An 18023-nucleotide genomic window follows, 5' to 3' on the forward strand; every position below is an offset into this window, starting at 1 on the left:
CGATGAGGGGGAACAAGGTTAACTAATGGATTGTGGCAGGCACCAGTTCCCAAGTGATGCCTGCATGCACTTGCACTTGAGATACCACAGGCTACAACTGATACAATGTATTACATCCTACCACAGAATATACATTATATCCATTGAGGGGGGTTTCTTCAATTAACTGAACCAATATTTCCCGAGGCATACAGATTGGTGCCGGTAACTGTACTGTTGTTACACACACTGAATGGTTTGTGAACCTTATGCTTTATTCAGTGACCATACAGTTCAAGGATAGTGCATTTATAGGAGATGAAAGAACCTTCAATTGTTTGTGGTATGGCCAACGCAATGTGTACTGCCAGATTGAAACACATAAAATGATTAACGGCAAAAACTGTCGTCATGGAAACGACAAGAAAGTGAAAATGAATGACCTGCACAGCACAGTGACACACAATTCTTGTTTATTGATGGGAAGTTCTTAAGGAGTGTTGAGGAGGTCAAGTCTAACCTGGTTCAACAATTGTGGCAATGAATTGGCTGAATTGAGCTGTGTTACAATACACTCTTCCCAGATACCCCGGTATGCGGAGTCTCACTGATTTCATGTACAGGTACTGGTTACATGCATACCGGCACATTTTGTAAGGAAGTACATGTACATGTACACTGTAGTTGACTGTATGGATGTACATGTATTAAAGTCATAACACATTTATCAAAATAATAATTTCTGTTTGTTTTTGGTAAATCGCAACTCACTTTCTCGGTGTCATTTAGTAAATCATTTTCAACATTCCTGCTTTTTCCCCATTGGCACAGCGGGATAATTATGTTAGTGCCATCGTAATCAAATTCAAGTGCATATCGATCCTGAGTGGGGTTCAACAGCACTGAATGGACATGTATACTATCCTGGTAATGTATATATGTACTCCCACGGCTAAATACTTTCATTTCAAAAATGAAATTTAATGACAAAGGCCTTTGAAGTCGTGTAGGCCTACATGTACATGTACCATACATGTATACATGTACACAGTATATCTACATGTATTTGTCTCAAATAAAGAATGCCAAATGAACTTCTTTTTTTTTTCTTTGTATGCTACTTCCATTTATGTATATATAATTGTCATTCCTCTTTTTTAATCCAAGCAAAGTTTAAATGTACATGTACAAAGTATCTAATTTTAACATTTTCATGATGTTATTACAGCCCCATGCCAGTGTAATCCTTTTTATTGAAAATAAATAAGAAGTACATCTTACTGCTAACTTATTTTGGTGTAAACTTTCCTTCAATTTAGCTCTCGGGCTGTGACAGGAGGGTAAAATAAACTACATAGCAATAATAATATGCTGATGTAGACCTAAAGAACACAGTAATTTATGTATGTTCAAAAAGACACCTGACATAATTCGTCCAAAGCACAGCTCATAATAGTCCTGAGTAGCTTTGTCAGCCTTTAGTTACATGTACATGTACATCTCCATCTCCTTGGCATCTTTAAATCACCTTCCGAGCAGGCTGGACTAGACTGGACAGGTTCAAGTAAAATTTGGGCAGAAAGGTAGCCTTTTTCAAAGATGTCCAAATGTATGCAAAGGCCTTCTGTAGAATATCAGGGCCCTGTGTAGAGTGTCCGATAAAGTTAACATGAGTGTAGAGAAATGTTTAACCGTGTTTTTGGGGGGGGGGTTTGTTTAAAGTAATTTATGTGGGTGATTCCAGAAATTGGGGGTCCGTTTTTTTCTGTGTCCCTGTCACATCTGACGTTTGATGTTGTAAGTTCGGAACACATTTTCTAATTTCCAAGAGTGATGAATTACATGTTATGCAAATTACCTGCCAAACAAACAGTGATAGTGTGAAATCAATTCCGATGGTGTTTCCATTTCAAGTAACAAAGGTCAGATGTAAACTGCCACACTTTTTGACCCCTACATGTAATTACCCATGTACATGTACCTCTGGGATACTGTACTTCAGCTTTGTGTAAGCATGACAGCCAACAAAATAGGTTTATAATATACAGGTAGCATGCATAATTGAAAACCAATTCCACCTTTTATATTCCAAATTAAAGTCCGGCTCATTTTTCCAGAACTTGCTGTCAGTGCAAAAAGCATTTGTTAAAAAGGCTGAGCCCACCCACATACATGTGAGCCCATTGCAGTCCTCAAATTGCTTCAGTAAATACATCACTAAAATGTAAGGGTTCCACTTTGGGAATATAGATCGGCATTTGCAGGCACTGGCATACCAGCTCCATGGTGGCTCTGAAAGACCACTGCAGGCCAATGTCCGCCACAAAGCAGGGAAAAAGAGGTTAATCAGTTCAACTGACCTTAAATTTGCATTTACAGATTGACCCAGCGTGTTATTTTTAAGCAAATGAAATTATCCTTGGATTTGCAAGGGAGTTACTTTTGGGTTGAAAATAGTACTAGGGAAAAAATTAGGGGAGTTTCGCTTTCTTTTTTTTTTCCTCTTGAATTTCAATCGACGGGGAAACGTTGAACATGTGCCGGTACCATGAAGAAGTTGATAAAAAACTGAAAACTCAACACATCTTCACTAGCATTACAACCAAAGGACACATTCAAACGAGGACCACATTTCGGCTAACTCTGATCAAACGCATGTTTAATAGTTGATGATGGTTAGACTAGTTTGGTTGACTATTCATGACCACCCTACCAAGGTCGGTCACACTGTTGGTACATGTCATCATTGCCACTTTAAACAGCACAAAAGAGAGGACCAGTTATCAGAAAACTGATGGAAAAGTTATTATGTCATCAGCAGTAAACAATCATTTTCACTTTACTGTTGTTTAGAGCACTTCCACTTCACTAATTGGTGTTCACTAATTAACTACTAGTCTTTGATCAAACCCACAATTGTAGATTCAAATTAAATAAAACAAGACCTTTCATTTCAGGGGTGTCCAATGAAGTGGACTTCAGATACAGGTGTGCAAATATGCAATGAAAATGTGTTTTTCTTTTTTAATAAAAACACCTATGTCTTTGCTAAAATCCTGCACTTTTGGTACCCATTTTGGAAGATCATTTTAAAATGTAAAATGCAAGTGTTACTGCAACTTTTTGTCAGTTCAAAGAGAAAGGTTCATATCTCTGCTGAAAGAGCTGTTTTGTTTACTAGTACATGTACATATGTCTCTTCTATTTTTCAACTTGAGCCAAAGATGGGTGGGCAAGCAACCCACATGTAACTAACCAACGTTTTTGGCAATGCTTTAAACAGAGGAGAGAAAAATGAGAAATGACATTACAACAATTTTATGGGATACTGCTGAGGATAAATTACCATTGCTCAGCAGTAGTCCGTGAAAGAGACCTTGATAAAGATGCATCTAAGATTACATGTAGGTCTATGTGACTGATTACAACTCACAAATCAAGTACCAAGATGGTTATTTGTGGCTCTGTTATACATGTAAATCCTAGAGAGATGAGCTAGTACATGTTGTATTGATGGTACCAAAATGAAGAATTGATCCCTACACAAAAAGGCCCCAAAGCAGTGCAACATTGCTGAAAATGTAACAAAACTAACAGCGGAATTGCCGACGAATCAGTTCATGTGAACAACGAACTCTCTGGCACAAAAAGATACGAACAAACTCGAGGTGACAGCACCTGACTTCTGGTGTACATGTACATGTACATCAAGCACTTCATAATGTACATGTACATTGATGTTTTCTTTAGTACAGATTATTCTGTTTCACAATTTTTGATTTGGTCTGATTTTTATGTAAATTGAAACTATTTTTGCCCTTGGGCCACCAGTTTCAATGTTTTCTGATGCATTATATATATTTGATTCATTGTCACATCATGTAGTGTACATGTAGGCCCTCAATTCCAACACCGAGGCTACAAAGTGGCCCCCTCTCTGCTCACAGCAGCAGGTTTCACATTTGATGACAGCAGAGGGTCAATGTTGCATCAACATTCAATTGCCTTCTCAATTAAATATCAAATTCCTTTAAAAAGTCCATTCACTTGCAGGAAAGTTCATGGAGTAGCAGAGTTCAATGGGGGTTACTGCATCTTCTACATTATCATTTTTCAGGGAAAAAATGGATCTTTCTGAATATTAATGTCATACTCATCCTTGCTAAATATTGACAAATGTTACTATTTCATAGGGTGCTAGTGGCTAGTTTTCTTCAGAATCACAAACCATTAACACTGCAGCATTCAACTCACGTATTCTTACTTAAAAATAGCACAACCCCCTTTAAATCAGGGCGCATTATAGTGTCCTTCTGGCAACACCAGCCCACACTTGGAAGTTGCAATAACATGTCATTTAAACAGATGTTTAGCCGGAAGCACCAAAAGCTGGTGCTTCAACAGGGACAGAATGGGAAGAATTAGCACCTCTTTCTCAGTGACTTGGCAAGAGAAAAAGAAAGAAGGAGCACTGCCCCCTGGCACAAAGTGCCTTCTTGGAATGCTTTTGGGAAGAGACTATGCAGGCCTGGCTCTGATTTTAAGCAGCTGTTGTAGATGCAGGCGATGGAACAACTTGCAAGTAAAAGATGTCTTGACATCATTTCTGTCAGATAGGTGGACAAATTCTACGCATGAAAACTTTATAAAGATGTTTAGTTCTAAGGCACAGCTACCCGGTACATGTACCTGTATACCAGGCGGTGTTGATTGTGGTATCAGAATTTTTTGGAACCAAAGTACGTACTTGGCATTTGATTATGCATGAAGAATCCAAACCTTCGACCCCCCCAAAAAAATACACTAACACAAAGATTTTCGACAAATCCTTCTATGTACAGGCTTTTCAGTTTTGCACTTGATACAGTTATGGTAGTAACTTCTCAAACTACCTGTACAGTATGTCGTCTTAATGCCCTTTTCTGCGGCATACTAAAAGAGACTGGGAAAAGATGTCAGAGTCAAAAGGAAATGTTGGCTGTTCATTTCTCAGAGAACTTGCAACATACATTGTAGGAATCGGGAAAACTGGTAATGTCCATGGACAATGTTATGCAGATGCACAAAATACATTTATTCGAGATGCACCTGGTGCACCTGGCTGGTGTACCAGTATACCAGCATGTACATGTACATACATTTAATTATAAGGTACATGTACATACATATACAAATTCCTTGTGGCAATACTTTCCAAAATAGATCTGACATGAGTCACTCTGTGATGTTCCCATCTATCTCCAGGGAGCCAGAGGGGATCATGAGCACTGGTACTTTCACACACGATGATAAACTCCTCTGAGAATCACCAGCTCTTGGATTCTTCAGCCTTGGCCTGTAAACAGTGCTAAAGGAAATCCTTACAAACAAACCATATGCCTAAATATGACGATTCCATGACGGTATGCCAATGTTCCTGAGAGGCTGGATACCAATAAAAATAGAAATGCCAAGATTTCCATCACATAGGTACTGTACATGCTGCACACCAGAATGGGGGGTCACATGCATAGCACACAGTGTGCATACATGTATATTTGAAAGTTTCTTGTCGTGAATATTAGAAATGTTCCAAAGTTATGCTATAAGTACCGGTAGTTAATGAAGGCAAAGTTCCTTCATTTCTTACCCTCTTACAGCATAATGCATCGTCCCAACCAGATTCATTCCCGAAATTTCGCCAACCCTTGTGACCCTTGAATGAGCTTAAATTAGCTGCTTATATGCATGTACATTACAGAGCAACCAACAGAAACACACTCTCAATGTCAACAGATTGTCAGACTCTTTAAGTCATCACAAGTGAGACCTTGTATTGATTATTATGTAGGTTACAGAGTACTTGAACTATTTGGCTAACAGTATGAACTCTCATGCCTAGAAGAATCAAAGGCTTCAGAGAGGAGTGGTGTAGTCAGTATACAGGTGTACCAGTATGCTGCTGTAGAATTTATTCAAATCAAAGTTACATGTAGTAATTTAACACAGAAATGTGCCAAGCTGCAACCTAACACATGTAGATATACCGGTACATGTATATGTCTCTTTTGGAGCCATATAACATGCACAATGTTCCGGTATAATGAAAAAGAAATTTTCATGGTTTTTCTTTATTAACTTTTAACCTAATTAAGCCCCATTTTTTACTTGTGCAGTGTAGCTGTGTGTTACACCTGTCAATGTACTGAACATAGTGAATATAATGAGTATAACAAAGGAAGTTCAAAAGTGAATTAAGATATTACTGTTAAAACCTTATCTAAACACCCACAACTTAACCAATCCAGTCAAAACTGGTAAGTATTTGCACTACATGTACATGAGTTTGACAGTAATCTAAATAACATAATTACCTGCACTGTCTGAATAGCCAACATCTTTCATTTCTCTCATGAAAACCCTTTGATGTCACATGTAGGTAGCCAAGACTGCCACTGACTAAAATACAACCAGTTTTTGGCACAGTCCTGAAGTTCAGCTTTGTGTTCTGGTAGAATAAATCCAAAGTTCTTCTCATTCAAGGAATAAGTGACAATTATTCCGCTGAAGCAGACAGACCGCATTCACCGGAAATGGTGCATTCACACTGGATAAACACAAAAACTTTCAGAGAACCAAATTCAAAAGGTTTTCCAGCAATTACTACTTCATTCCCCGGCATGAATTCAAACCAAACGAAAACACGAGTATCAAAAGTAATTCCAAAGATGACCAGAAGTCCAAATCCTTCCAGTGTGACAAAATCAACAGATCAATAGTGCCTTTTATGTCTCACTGCATGTTAGGAAAGCCATAAAATGCTGACAAGGTTCACCAGGACACATTTCCGCACACACATGGAAGCACTGCTGCATCACATCCTCTCAAAGCCTTCCCACCTTGCTGTCCACTGCAAACTGATACACATTCCAACTTCTATTCAGTGGACTAACACCTGTGGTAACGTGTTGGTTTCAAGGATATTGTGCTCAGTCACACTCCACACAGATCCACAACCAGCCACAGATGCATTGTCAGCAACAGGGCAGTGTTATGTACGGGGTATTTCCAGGGGCTGGTGTGATTGGTTCATGGATTGCTGATAAAAAACCATGCAGTGTGTTCTTCCAGAGAGTTTATCATCTCATATCACTGTAATTGATTTTTCTTCACTGATTACCCAAAAAACAGTCTTGTGCAAGACCAAAGCAGATCTCAACTGCTGTCTACACATGGTACAGGTTTTAAGGATGCTGCATCTTGTCCCTGTACCCGTCACTAGCATACCGAAACCCTGCTAATCACCCATTGGTGGGATTTGTCTGGGGCCAGGCGTGCATGGGGCAGGGATTGTATTTGGCCAGGGGAAATACAGAGGCCTTTAGTCCTAGTGCCATAATTGGGCACAACCAATGTTAGGAATGGGGAAGTAGGGGCGGAAGAACTTGCAAACTGAGACTATGATTTGATTTCAAGAACATGGGGGGGGTCAAATGAAATCTCACACTGGTACATTTCAATAAAAAATGTAAAAAAGAAATTGCATTGGCTTAGCTGCATAAATTTCAGGACAAATTCTGTTTCATAATGGGCTCTTGAACTTCCAACACAGAACATTTTCAGAATGTACATGTACCTGTAGTCTGTAATTTTCTTAAACACCATGTTCTTATAATAACAGTTAAAGTTATACTGCTACAGTACAGGGAAAGAAAATGTAAAGTCTATCGTACAGCTACAAGTCAACCACCCAAATGTAAAGAATAATGCTCCACTTTGCTCTTTTTCATTACTGAAAAAAAATACAAGAGCTAATGGATAATTTATCAATTTATCAGTAAAAACTGCCTGAACGTGGCAAAGTTACTCTTATCAAAAACACCTCCTAGACTAGTGTTTACAGAGCAAAGTTTGCTGTCTAGATTTCTAGTTCACGTACTACTGGTAGCATTATTTTTGTGTAAAATTAATGATTCATTACAAAGACCTGATAAAAATGAAACTGGTAAGGATCTAGCTGACAAAAACTAGAACAGTAAACAAAATTATGTGCAACATATGGCACAAGCATCAGTATTAACCATACTGATACTGGTAAGTACAAAATGGGTTTCTTTTGTACATCACCATCACAAGTGCTGCAACCTGTATGTTTACTGTAAGTTTGGAGATATTTTTATATCGTAATGTCAGCTTTCTGGCTTTTAAAATAATTCCCCATTACCTTTGAAGAATTTAAGCGTGCCATTATGTCAATCATAGAGAAGCAGCAGTAAAATGTTATTTAAAATAACTTTAATGGTGTTAAAAAACATGCATATTTGACTTTTCAGAACCATTTTATGACAACTATTTCATTATTCCCAGATGAATGTCATTTTTCTCCAACCTATTATGAAAAACTGCAGTGTACCATATTTTCTGTTCTCTCAGAGTTCCGGAAATCCATGTCCTTGTCCTGTGGTTTTTATGACCTACTTCCAGGATGCTGGATTACCCAGCAGAGGATATCCCTTACAGGGTATACAACAGTAACAATGGTACACGTACATGCACACTGTGCTTATAAAAAATAAACTTTTTTTGTATTCATGACAAGGGGCACTGAAATTTAATACGTACAGTCAACAGAGGGGGTACTTCATTGGGCTCACTGGCTTCAGCTTTGTGCAACTTGATGGAAAGATTTCGTAGCAATGATATTTTGTTATCATACATCTTTCCTACAGTAGAAGTATCTGTCACTCCAATGCATCTTCTAGTACTGTACATATACAGTATTCATCGTTTGTTGTAAAATGGACGGCTCTACTGAGGCGTAACATTTTATGACAATGAATGTCACTACCGCAGTATTTGGTCTCGCGAGGGCAAATATATTAACACCACCAAAAAACCTTGTACAGATATTTTCATGCACCAAAGTGATCAACAGAGGGCCTCCTTCACAGCAGCTAGTGTTGTAATATTTCCTTGTTTTCCATATGGGTGCAGTCCACTACTCAAGCGAGAATTTCTGGCCAGCTCATTAGCATTATAAGTGCCCCTCACAGTAAAATGTTGAGATTGTGTAAGTTTTTGCCAGAATCAACTCCCTGGGTCCTTGGGCTTTCATCTGAGAGCAGAATGGCTAAATATACTGTTGAAAAATACTCCTACATGTAAGTGCCCGAGAAAGTTGAGGGTTGTCACTTGAAAAATGGCTGCAAGCAGACTTTGGAAAAATCACCGTTTTAGGGGGTAATTTTGTTTTGAGGGAATAACTCAAAATGCAATTGGTTAAACAACAGAAAACTGAAAAGAAAGTAAAAGATTATGGACTATACAATAATTTAATGTGTGTTTCCCTTTCAGATGCCTCGGGGATGTTGGTACGCATATTATTGGGCCCCGAACAATGCTGATTTTACACTGTTTTCAATGGGGCCTCAATTGGTGGACTACACCTGTATATTTTGATCTGTTTAGGTGTAGCTAGTGTGATGTGATCCCACTTTTGATGAAGCTACATATGTAAGTACACATGTACATGTAAGTTTGGAAAGCCTCAGGTCATCTGCAGCACACTTAATGGATGGTAATCCCATTTTGTCACACAATGAATAAACCTTTTAAGGCCCCACTAAAATGTTTGAGTGGCAGATTTACCACAAAATGTAATCTTCTGGTTTTTAAAAAGGTCTTATTAGGGAATATTAAATGCACCAATAGCAAGGTAATGGTCCCATGACAATGGGCATATGGAGAAACCATTAGTAAACTTTGTTAAAATCCATTTGATGAAGACCGTCAAAACCAAAATCAGTTTGTCATCCCAACTGCTTCCCATTTAAATCCTGCTTTTTTCTTTTTTTCAGTTGGCATTTTTTATTTGCAATGTGTCATGAATATTTTTCCGTTTCAAACAACACCCACAGTTAAAATGCAAATCATGCATATTCAAAATGTGTCAGACTGGTAAAACTATCTACATGTACTGGTACATGTAACTCCTTGAAACTCAAAAAGTATCGCCTAAGGCTCGAGAATGTAAATTGTGCATGTCAATAAATGTACCAGCACTTACGGTAACTTTGTATATTGGACCTTTCTTCTAGCAAAAAGCGAGTTACACAGCAAACAGTTACACAGTACATGAACACATGCACAGGCTGTGATCAAAAACTTCCTCTGTGGTTACAACAGCCCAAAAACTGTACACATGTACATGTATTTCAACGTGACTGATGTTAGCCATGGATATAATAGGAATAGACTACCACTGGTATTACTCATTACAGTTGCCATAAGCCTTTGTCATTTTGGATTTTATTGATCTACATGTACATGTAGGTTGCCTTGCGTAATAAGAGCTCAGAGACATTTGAGGATGCCTACAGGAAATGATACACTGCACGTTCAGAGAACATTGATACCCAAATGCATAGCACCTGTTCATGATGTGCCAGGCCCTTTTAACGGGAATATTTTCTGCTTCATAGTGTCAGTTATGGATGAAATAAAAAGAACTTCCGTTTTGTGATTTACTTTTGGAGTATGAAAACTATACTATGCTGAAAAATATTTATTTAAATACATCTGTCAGTTCAAACAAAAAGCAGGTTATGATTTATGTACATGTATGTACCAGTATGTGGTACAATTTTTAAAATCTAAATATTACAAAAGAAAACTGTATGGCCTGTACTTGTAAAGCAGTTATCTTCACATTTCAGTTGGCATCCTCTGTAAATATTATGCATGTTTTAGGACTCTCTCAAATGGAAAATGGGCACTTCCTAAAACGGAAATCTTCACAATATAAATTAACCTTTTTTTTTTTAACTTGAATGACATTTTCTAGACGCTAATCTCATCACAGCAAAAGTAAACATACATGTATCGGTATCCTTCAGTATCCATACCCTGTCTGAAAGGGCCAAGAGTCCCGTGGGTGCAACAGTTCTTTCCTCACCTTTCACCAGTGTGGTCCAGAGAACCCGGTTCGGGCCACAAGTACCAGTACATGTACACGTAGATTGGGTTTTCAGTCCCTACCTGATTCCAAGAGTTTTACCCAGGATATTCTTGTAGGGTTTTCTTCCCACCACTAAAACTTTTAACTGTTTCTCATGATCCCCTCTCAATGCATGTACATGTACATGTATGTAGGTTTCTTCAGGCGTACGAGCTACAGTACCTGATCCCTCTTAAGGAATTCTTAGGTTCACTACCAGAAATGCTCAATAATGAATCAATGATAGAAATTAATCTGGAACTCTGACAAAACTGAGAGTTGGGGCAGATAAGATCACTCCATCCCAAGGTCATGTTGAGGATTACAGGAAAGAGTCCAGTCCCAATGAGAGTGCACTGTTCAAGTGTTATCATTGGGAAGGGAAACTACATACAGTAAATGTACGGTTTAATACATGTACATGTAAGTGGGTTTAAGATGCTGGAGAAACATTTCTTACAAATGTACCGGTAAAACATTAAAAAGTCTGCTTATCGGTACAATCAACTTGAAGGGAGCACTAGTACAGTAAAAATTATTACAATGAAATGAAGATCATTTTCATTTGTAAATACCTTATGAACCAGGATAATTTGCTAATATATGAAGTTTGCACATCTGACAAGCAGAGTGCCAAGCTCACACTAGTTCACTTTTTTCCCTCTCAAGCTCCCATCAAGCACCTCAGCTACACACTGTCTGGTGGCTCAATTCAACCCACATGTAATACACTAGTTTGTACTACATGTACATACATGCATACCTGGGAGTAGCACCTGCCTGCGTGTACATGTACCTTAACACCAGTACAGGCCTTTGAAAATTTGGGTGCTTGAAACATTTGCACTGCATCTCCCTGCTCATCCCGTATTTCAGAAAACCACCTGTGTAAAATAAGGAGCATGTGCATCTACAGGCACAATCTAACCGGCTACGCCTTCTTTTGAGGTACCATACATTCAGTGTTGAGTCACTGTCATGCTTCTGTGTACAAAGTCAGTTCAGTACGCATTATGCTGCGAGCATCATTTGCTGCAAGGAAAGGTGAAGTATGTACTGTGTATGTGCTGTAATATCAGTAATGCTTTCAGTTTTTGCTTGGGTCACATAGAATTTTCCAAAGGGGAAACATTTATTCCAAAGCGTCTACATTGCAAGTTTCTCACAAAACAAAACAAGTACCAGTGTAAGCCATCATTTTTTCATTTTAACTTTTTTGTAAATGTACATGTAAGATGACGCATTGCTGATGCAGAGAATTGCTATATTCATTCAAATTATAAAAAGAAGAAAAAAATTAAGTTTTTATCCTTTCATCTTGCAAATATGTGCCGTTTCCAATACTCAATTTCGGCTCTGTCTCAATCCCTGATTGTGGGCCTGAAGCATTTAAATCAAACTGGATTACTGTACGTTTTTGCTCTCTAGCATCGTATTTGATGTTTTGTGGCACTATCAGACTAATTAGTGCGCTTACAGCTTCAAAGTCAGGTAGTAAAAAAACAGTTGAAGCCTGAGACGGAGCCGAAATTGAATACTGGAAAAGGGCCATGGAAAACAAAATCTTAACAATAACAGGATGTTACATGTACCTGACATTTACACACATGCATATACATGTACCGGTGTGTACTGGTACATACATGTACATGTATGGAGCAAAATCAATATGCCAATAGTTACATGTTCAATCACAGTACACAAATTTAGGATTATGTATTCAATGTTTTCATAGTTTGGTCAGAATGTAAATTACATGCGCACATGTACATGCTTGCAAAATGCAACAATTGCCCATGCATAGCACCTGTCCATGTACATTTTGCATGCATGAACAGTAATTTCCCCTCCCCCGTCCCACGCACACATTTCACTGATGTATTGGTAGGCCCGTCTGCCGGCAAACTGGATTTCAAATTACGTGCAACACTGAGATCCTAGGCAACATTTACAAGTACCAATTAACTCACCCGAAAGGGGTGGGGAGGAAGAAATGGTTGGGATGTACATTGTGCCTTGCAGGTAATGCCCACATAGCAATTATAAATAGTACACAGTACATGAATGAACATGGGTGCGGACAACCCTTCCTCCAAAGTGTGAAATCATGAATCACTTGTCCTGCAGGCTGGGGCTTATATCCGGCTTCTGGACTTTGAACGATTAAAATGAGATGAATGAGGCTAAAGGGTTGTGTTGCAGGATTTGGAATGAGAAGAGTTGATGCCTGTAATACACCACGTACCGGTACATGGATGTAAATGTATGCAATTTTGATGCCTGTATGTACAAGTAATAGATATTTTGATCCTTGCAAAAAAAGTAACTGGGTGAAGGGGAATGGAATAACTAAAGGAATTTCAAAGAGGAAAGTACATGTAATGTATACACATACATGTAGGTTGTAACACTTCCTGAGCTCATTTAATTTTGACCTTAGGCACACATTCAGTACTGGTAAATAATCCTACACATCACTCTCAAGGTGCATATTCGAAGTTTACACTGAATCTTGTTGAGGTGTGTGTGGTTGTATGTATGTACATGTACATACATGTAACAACATAGTTCTTCACACTCAGCAGCACATCAACTTTCTCCAGCTTCTCCCCCCCCCCGGATCTACATGAAAACCAGTACTATTAAGCTGCGGCCAAAAGTGGAAGTGATATCTTGGATCCTAATTCATACACGTTGTATGTGGGTCCTGTACTGACAGTACATGCACTGTACCTCTTCACATTCTACATGTATGTACCTGTCTCTTCCTGCTGACCGTCCCATTACAGGATAATGTCCAAGCGCATGAACAGAAAACTGTAAATCTGCAAGTTACGGGAGTGGTTAGTTGTTCCAGTCACATCCAACCAGGCTCTGCTGGTTTGCTGCAATTCATGTTTAGGAAGGTGATCATCCAAGATCACTTTAATTGGTTCATTATTGCAACATGGTTCTGGTGTGAAAAGGTAGGGGAAATGAAAGCAGAGCAGACCTGTTGCAAAACCTTACATTTCATTTCCCTGTTTTGCTTTCGATACTCAAGGAATTATATTTCTATTGTACACATGGCCAAGTAAAAAAAAAGGTGCCATTTGCAGAATTAACCAAGAAACGTGAGCATGGCCACATGTACACACACGTTTGGAAAGTAGACAGTAGACTGCATAGGGGCAAAGTGTTTGCTAGAGTCTTAATTAAGTAAGAAGTTCCAAAAATTCAGATGTAAGACCGTCTGGGCCGGGCGTTTTGTTTTTGCCAAGTTGCTTGACCTCAGCATCCGGTTCTTCAGGAAATGGAGGAGCAAAGTAGGGTATTTTTGGATGGATCAAGCTGATATTTTTTCCCCGAAAAAATGAAAGTCAGTTTTATGCAAAACTTGAATGTTCAGTTTGCTAAACAGTTCAGATTTCAGTCATAAATGGTTTAGCATCTACTTATTCCTTAAACACACAGCATACACATGTGGTTCATTTATTTAATGAATGTACCAGTACCCCCAAGATCCACAACATACATGTACTTAAATGTGTACATGTATGTATGTACAGTGTATGCATGCATCTGCAATGTAATATACAATGTACATGTACATCTGCAGAGTTAAGGATCCAAGACCATCTAAATGTAGAACACATAGTTGACAGCAATTTCAAAAAGTAAACCAAGCATAAAAACTCATGTATGGTACATGTACAGGTATACATGTACCCGGACGTGTCTACTAAAAATTATCTGCTGATTGACTTGTAACCAGCAAGTATACATAATTCCATATGTAAACCTCAGCGTTCAGCCCATCTCCCAATATTCAATATTAGGAACACATATGAAACCTCACGCCTCGATGATCAAATCCCTTTACGAGTACAAGTAAAATTTACTTACCTATACTGGTATATCAACAACACTTTGATTTTTTTACATGAGTCTGGTAGTCTATGAAGAATACATAACAACATCGATTTAACATCAGGAGTACACCAGCTTGAATCCCAGTCCAACGGGGTATCTGACCACAAGACCTGAGAGAAATTCTGACCCAGAGATAATCCAGCTGAATGTTTGTCCAGTTGTTACATTCTGTGGCTTGGACCACAGTGAGGCTGAGACGACCCAACTCAACCTAGATGCAGTTTAAGTTTCACTCGTCCTCCTGCGGACCCCTGCAGTGAGATACGTATCAGTAACCATCAAGATGACAACCTCCTGGGCATCTTCAATCTTGGCATAAGAATATTCACCGGCTTCCCGATACTCCGGCTAGTGTCTAGCCGTCCAGCGCGACTCGTCATGTGCTGGGCTGTGGTGTCATTGGGCTCACTCTTGAATGCACGCTCTCCCCCTTAAAAAAAATCACGTGATTGGACAGTAAAGAAACCGCAAGCTGGGAACTCAAGACACAACCCGCGAATATTGATTCCGATGTGCCCCGCACTGCCTCACAAATGCATGTTTTCCAAGACACAGTTTCACGCAACTTGACGATGCCAAATTTATTACCGCTAAGTGACAGCGGGAAAGGAATTAGGGATATCTGTGTGAGACAAAAACCCCTCTAGGTTGAATACATAATCTGCATTCACGTGCATGTAGATTAATTCACTAATGACCACTAGCCTTATGGCCAACAACAGGGGCCATAGTTTATCCTGATTAATCAGGGATAGACATGTAATATGTACAGGTATATTCTACAAGTAATCATAATACTAGACGTAAACGTAGTGATGAATACACCATGTTCCAGCGTGTTCAAGGAATCTGGAGAGGGAAATGCATACATGTACATGCAACGTCTGCCTGCATATTGGCCAGTGCAAGGTATACAATCCTGTCCAGATTTTTGCTCCCCCCTATGGAGATTGTAAAGCCTCTAGACAAATGTAATTTCCTATTGACTGGCTGCTTAAGGAGATAGCCTACATGTACTGTACATCCAGGATGCTGTCCTTGAGGGAGCAAATTGCTTCTTCTGAATGGAGGAGGAGATATGACTTCTCCCCTCGGCATGACGGGATGGGCTAGTCATTTGAATATTCTGAGGTGGACAAAGTAATGCTGACACTGATGAAATTTCATAGCAATATGAATTTTCACATTTACAGCGTTATCGGGCTTGAGTGAAATAAAGAGCCATTCCACTGAAATGTGATGCTAAAGTTGACATTGAAGAATACAAGTAGCAAGGACTATGGCAGATGTAAATGTTTTCTTTTATTCATTTTATTTCCAAATTCCTAACGGCAGAAAAGTGGCAATTACAGGAAATGTATAGATAACTAATTGAAATGAACAATTGTTTCTGAGTATAATGTCCTTTTAATGTACCGTACATGTACATGTGTGCATGCGCATACTGTATGATGTGCAGGTACAGTACACTTATGTTCCGAATAGCTGATCATTAATAATACAACATTAAGACATTATGTACACTATACATGTACACAGAGTGCATGCAGCGTGCAAGTACATGTACGTGTACATGTACCGGATATTGTACACTCTTCCTCTTTCAAGATGACAGCTTACATTGTACAAATAGTGTGCAACTGACAGGCAGCAAGATTCACTTTGGACATTTAGGATGAAAATTGTGATTCAGGTGCTTTTACTACATGTACAAGTAAATTTATGCATGCCAACATTTCATAACTTCAGAATTTCTGCCCATCAATTTAACATTAAATACTCTGGTCCCAAACTTTGGAATACTCTACCATCCTCACTAAGATTTTCAAGATCATATACCATCTTTAAGCGGCAACTTAAGATCTTTCTCATGTAAACCAATATAATTTTCATTATCACAATGACTACTTCTGATCATATTCGTAGCCATGAAAATTAACTTCACTTTTTTTTCATACTCCATCTTCAATAAATACTCTATAATTGCTTAGAGCTACAATTATTTGTTGTTTCTTACATTAATATGTACGTATGTATGTTTGTTTAAGGGCATGCCTAACACAAGCTTTGCTTTTAAGGTGTTGCCACCTCTTCTGGCATATATATGTCTTTTAGACTTGTCTTATTATTAGTATTTCTGCCACGGGAGGAAATAAATGTGTGTGTGAGAAACATAATGCCCCATACACATTGTGTGCATGCTGCACACATGCAGTATATGTACCTGTGGGCAGCCGAATGTAGATTATGAATATAAAATGCACATGTATACATGTACATAATACAAGAGCTAATTGGTACTGATATCTCATGTACCACATACATGTACATGTCATGTACATGTACACATGGGCTTGCTCATTATGCAGAACTTTGCTGGGAGTAGGCAACATTTCGCACACACTTTTTCAGGTGGAGAGACAATAATACCTTTAAGATTGAACCTTGTCTACCCACGACACTTTTCATTTCACACCCATCCATCTTGCGGTATGTGCACTGTGCCTGTAGGCCCACCAATATCTACATCAAGTACAATGTGCATGCAAACACACCCCCGCAGCCTTTTGCATGGCTTCACCTCCGTAACTCCTCTCAACCCAGGGTGTCGGCATCATTCTCGCTCTTCCTAGCTCAACCCTGAAGGTGTTGCTTCCTGTCTCAGGCTAAGGAATGAGGAGGGAGCTCAAGCATGCGTAACCACCCACGCACGCAACCTCTGTATCATCAATGTGCCTCCACACTCCAATGAACAGTCTCTTGAAGTGTGAAATAAATTGAACCAGGGATGCCGAACTTTCAAACTTATGTGAAATTACATACCGTACTCAAATCAGATATTACAAGTATGTAAACTGTACATATGTATGGGTGTCCATGTATGTGGATAATACAGTACATGAGAACACTGTTGTGTTTCTCTTGTGTCAGGAACTCACAGGCAGTGGCCCCATCAACAAATCTCTCAGTCTACCCCAGCAACATGGGCGATTCACAGAAGTGCACCTCCAAGAGTTTGCAATGCGTTGATCAGTCACAACACGCGAAATCTGTCGACCCTTTCCAAATGCCCACTAGGTCGACAGATTTCACGCCTTGTGATTGGCCAACGCGTTGCAAACTCTTAGAGGCGCACTACTGCGAATCACCCGTATTC

At 39.0% G+C, this 18023-nt stretch overlaps 1 protein-coding gene across 6 annotated transcripts in view; it reads right to left on the minus strand.

Moving 5' to 3' along the window:
• LOC110973162 (uncharacterized) overlaps positions 1-18023 on the minus strand; it is a 74461-nt gene that overhangs the window by 42440 nt on the left and 13998 nt on the right. The window contains exon 1 of one of the 6 annotated variants that reach the window (XM_087129934.1): positions 6333-6933. The exons of the other annotated variants lie outside the window; for them this stretch is intronic. Within the exon in view, the coding sequence (XP_086986060.1) occupies positions 6333-6356 (24 nt within the window). The 5' untranslated portion in view covers positions 6357-6933. Of the gene's footprint in view, positions 1-6332; positions 6934-18023 lie in introns of those variants that run through there. 6 annotated transcript variants of the gene reach the window in all.

The sequence above is a fragment of the Acanthaster planci genome, linkage group LG02 (genome assembly GCF_054643075.1).
Source record: "Acanthaster planci isolate LZ-2023a linkage group LG02, COTS_SCS, whole genome shotgun sequence".
Taxonomy (NCBI): Eukaryota; Metazoa; Echinodermata; class Asteroidea; order Valvatida; family Acanthasteridae; genus Acanthaster; species Acanthaster planci.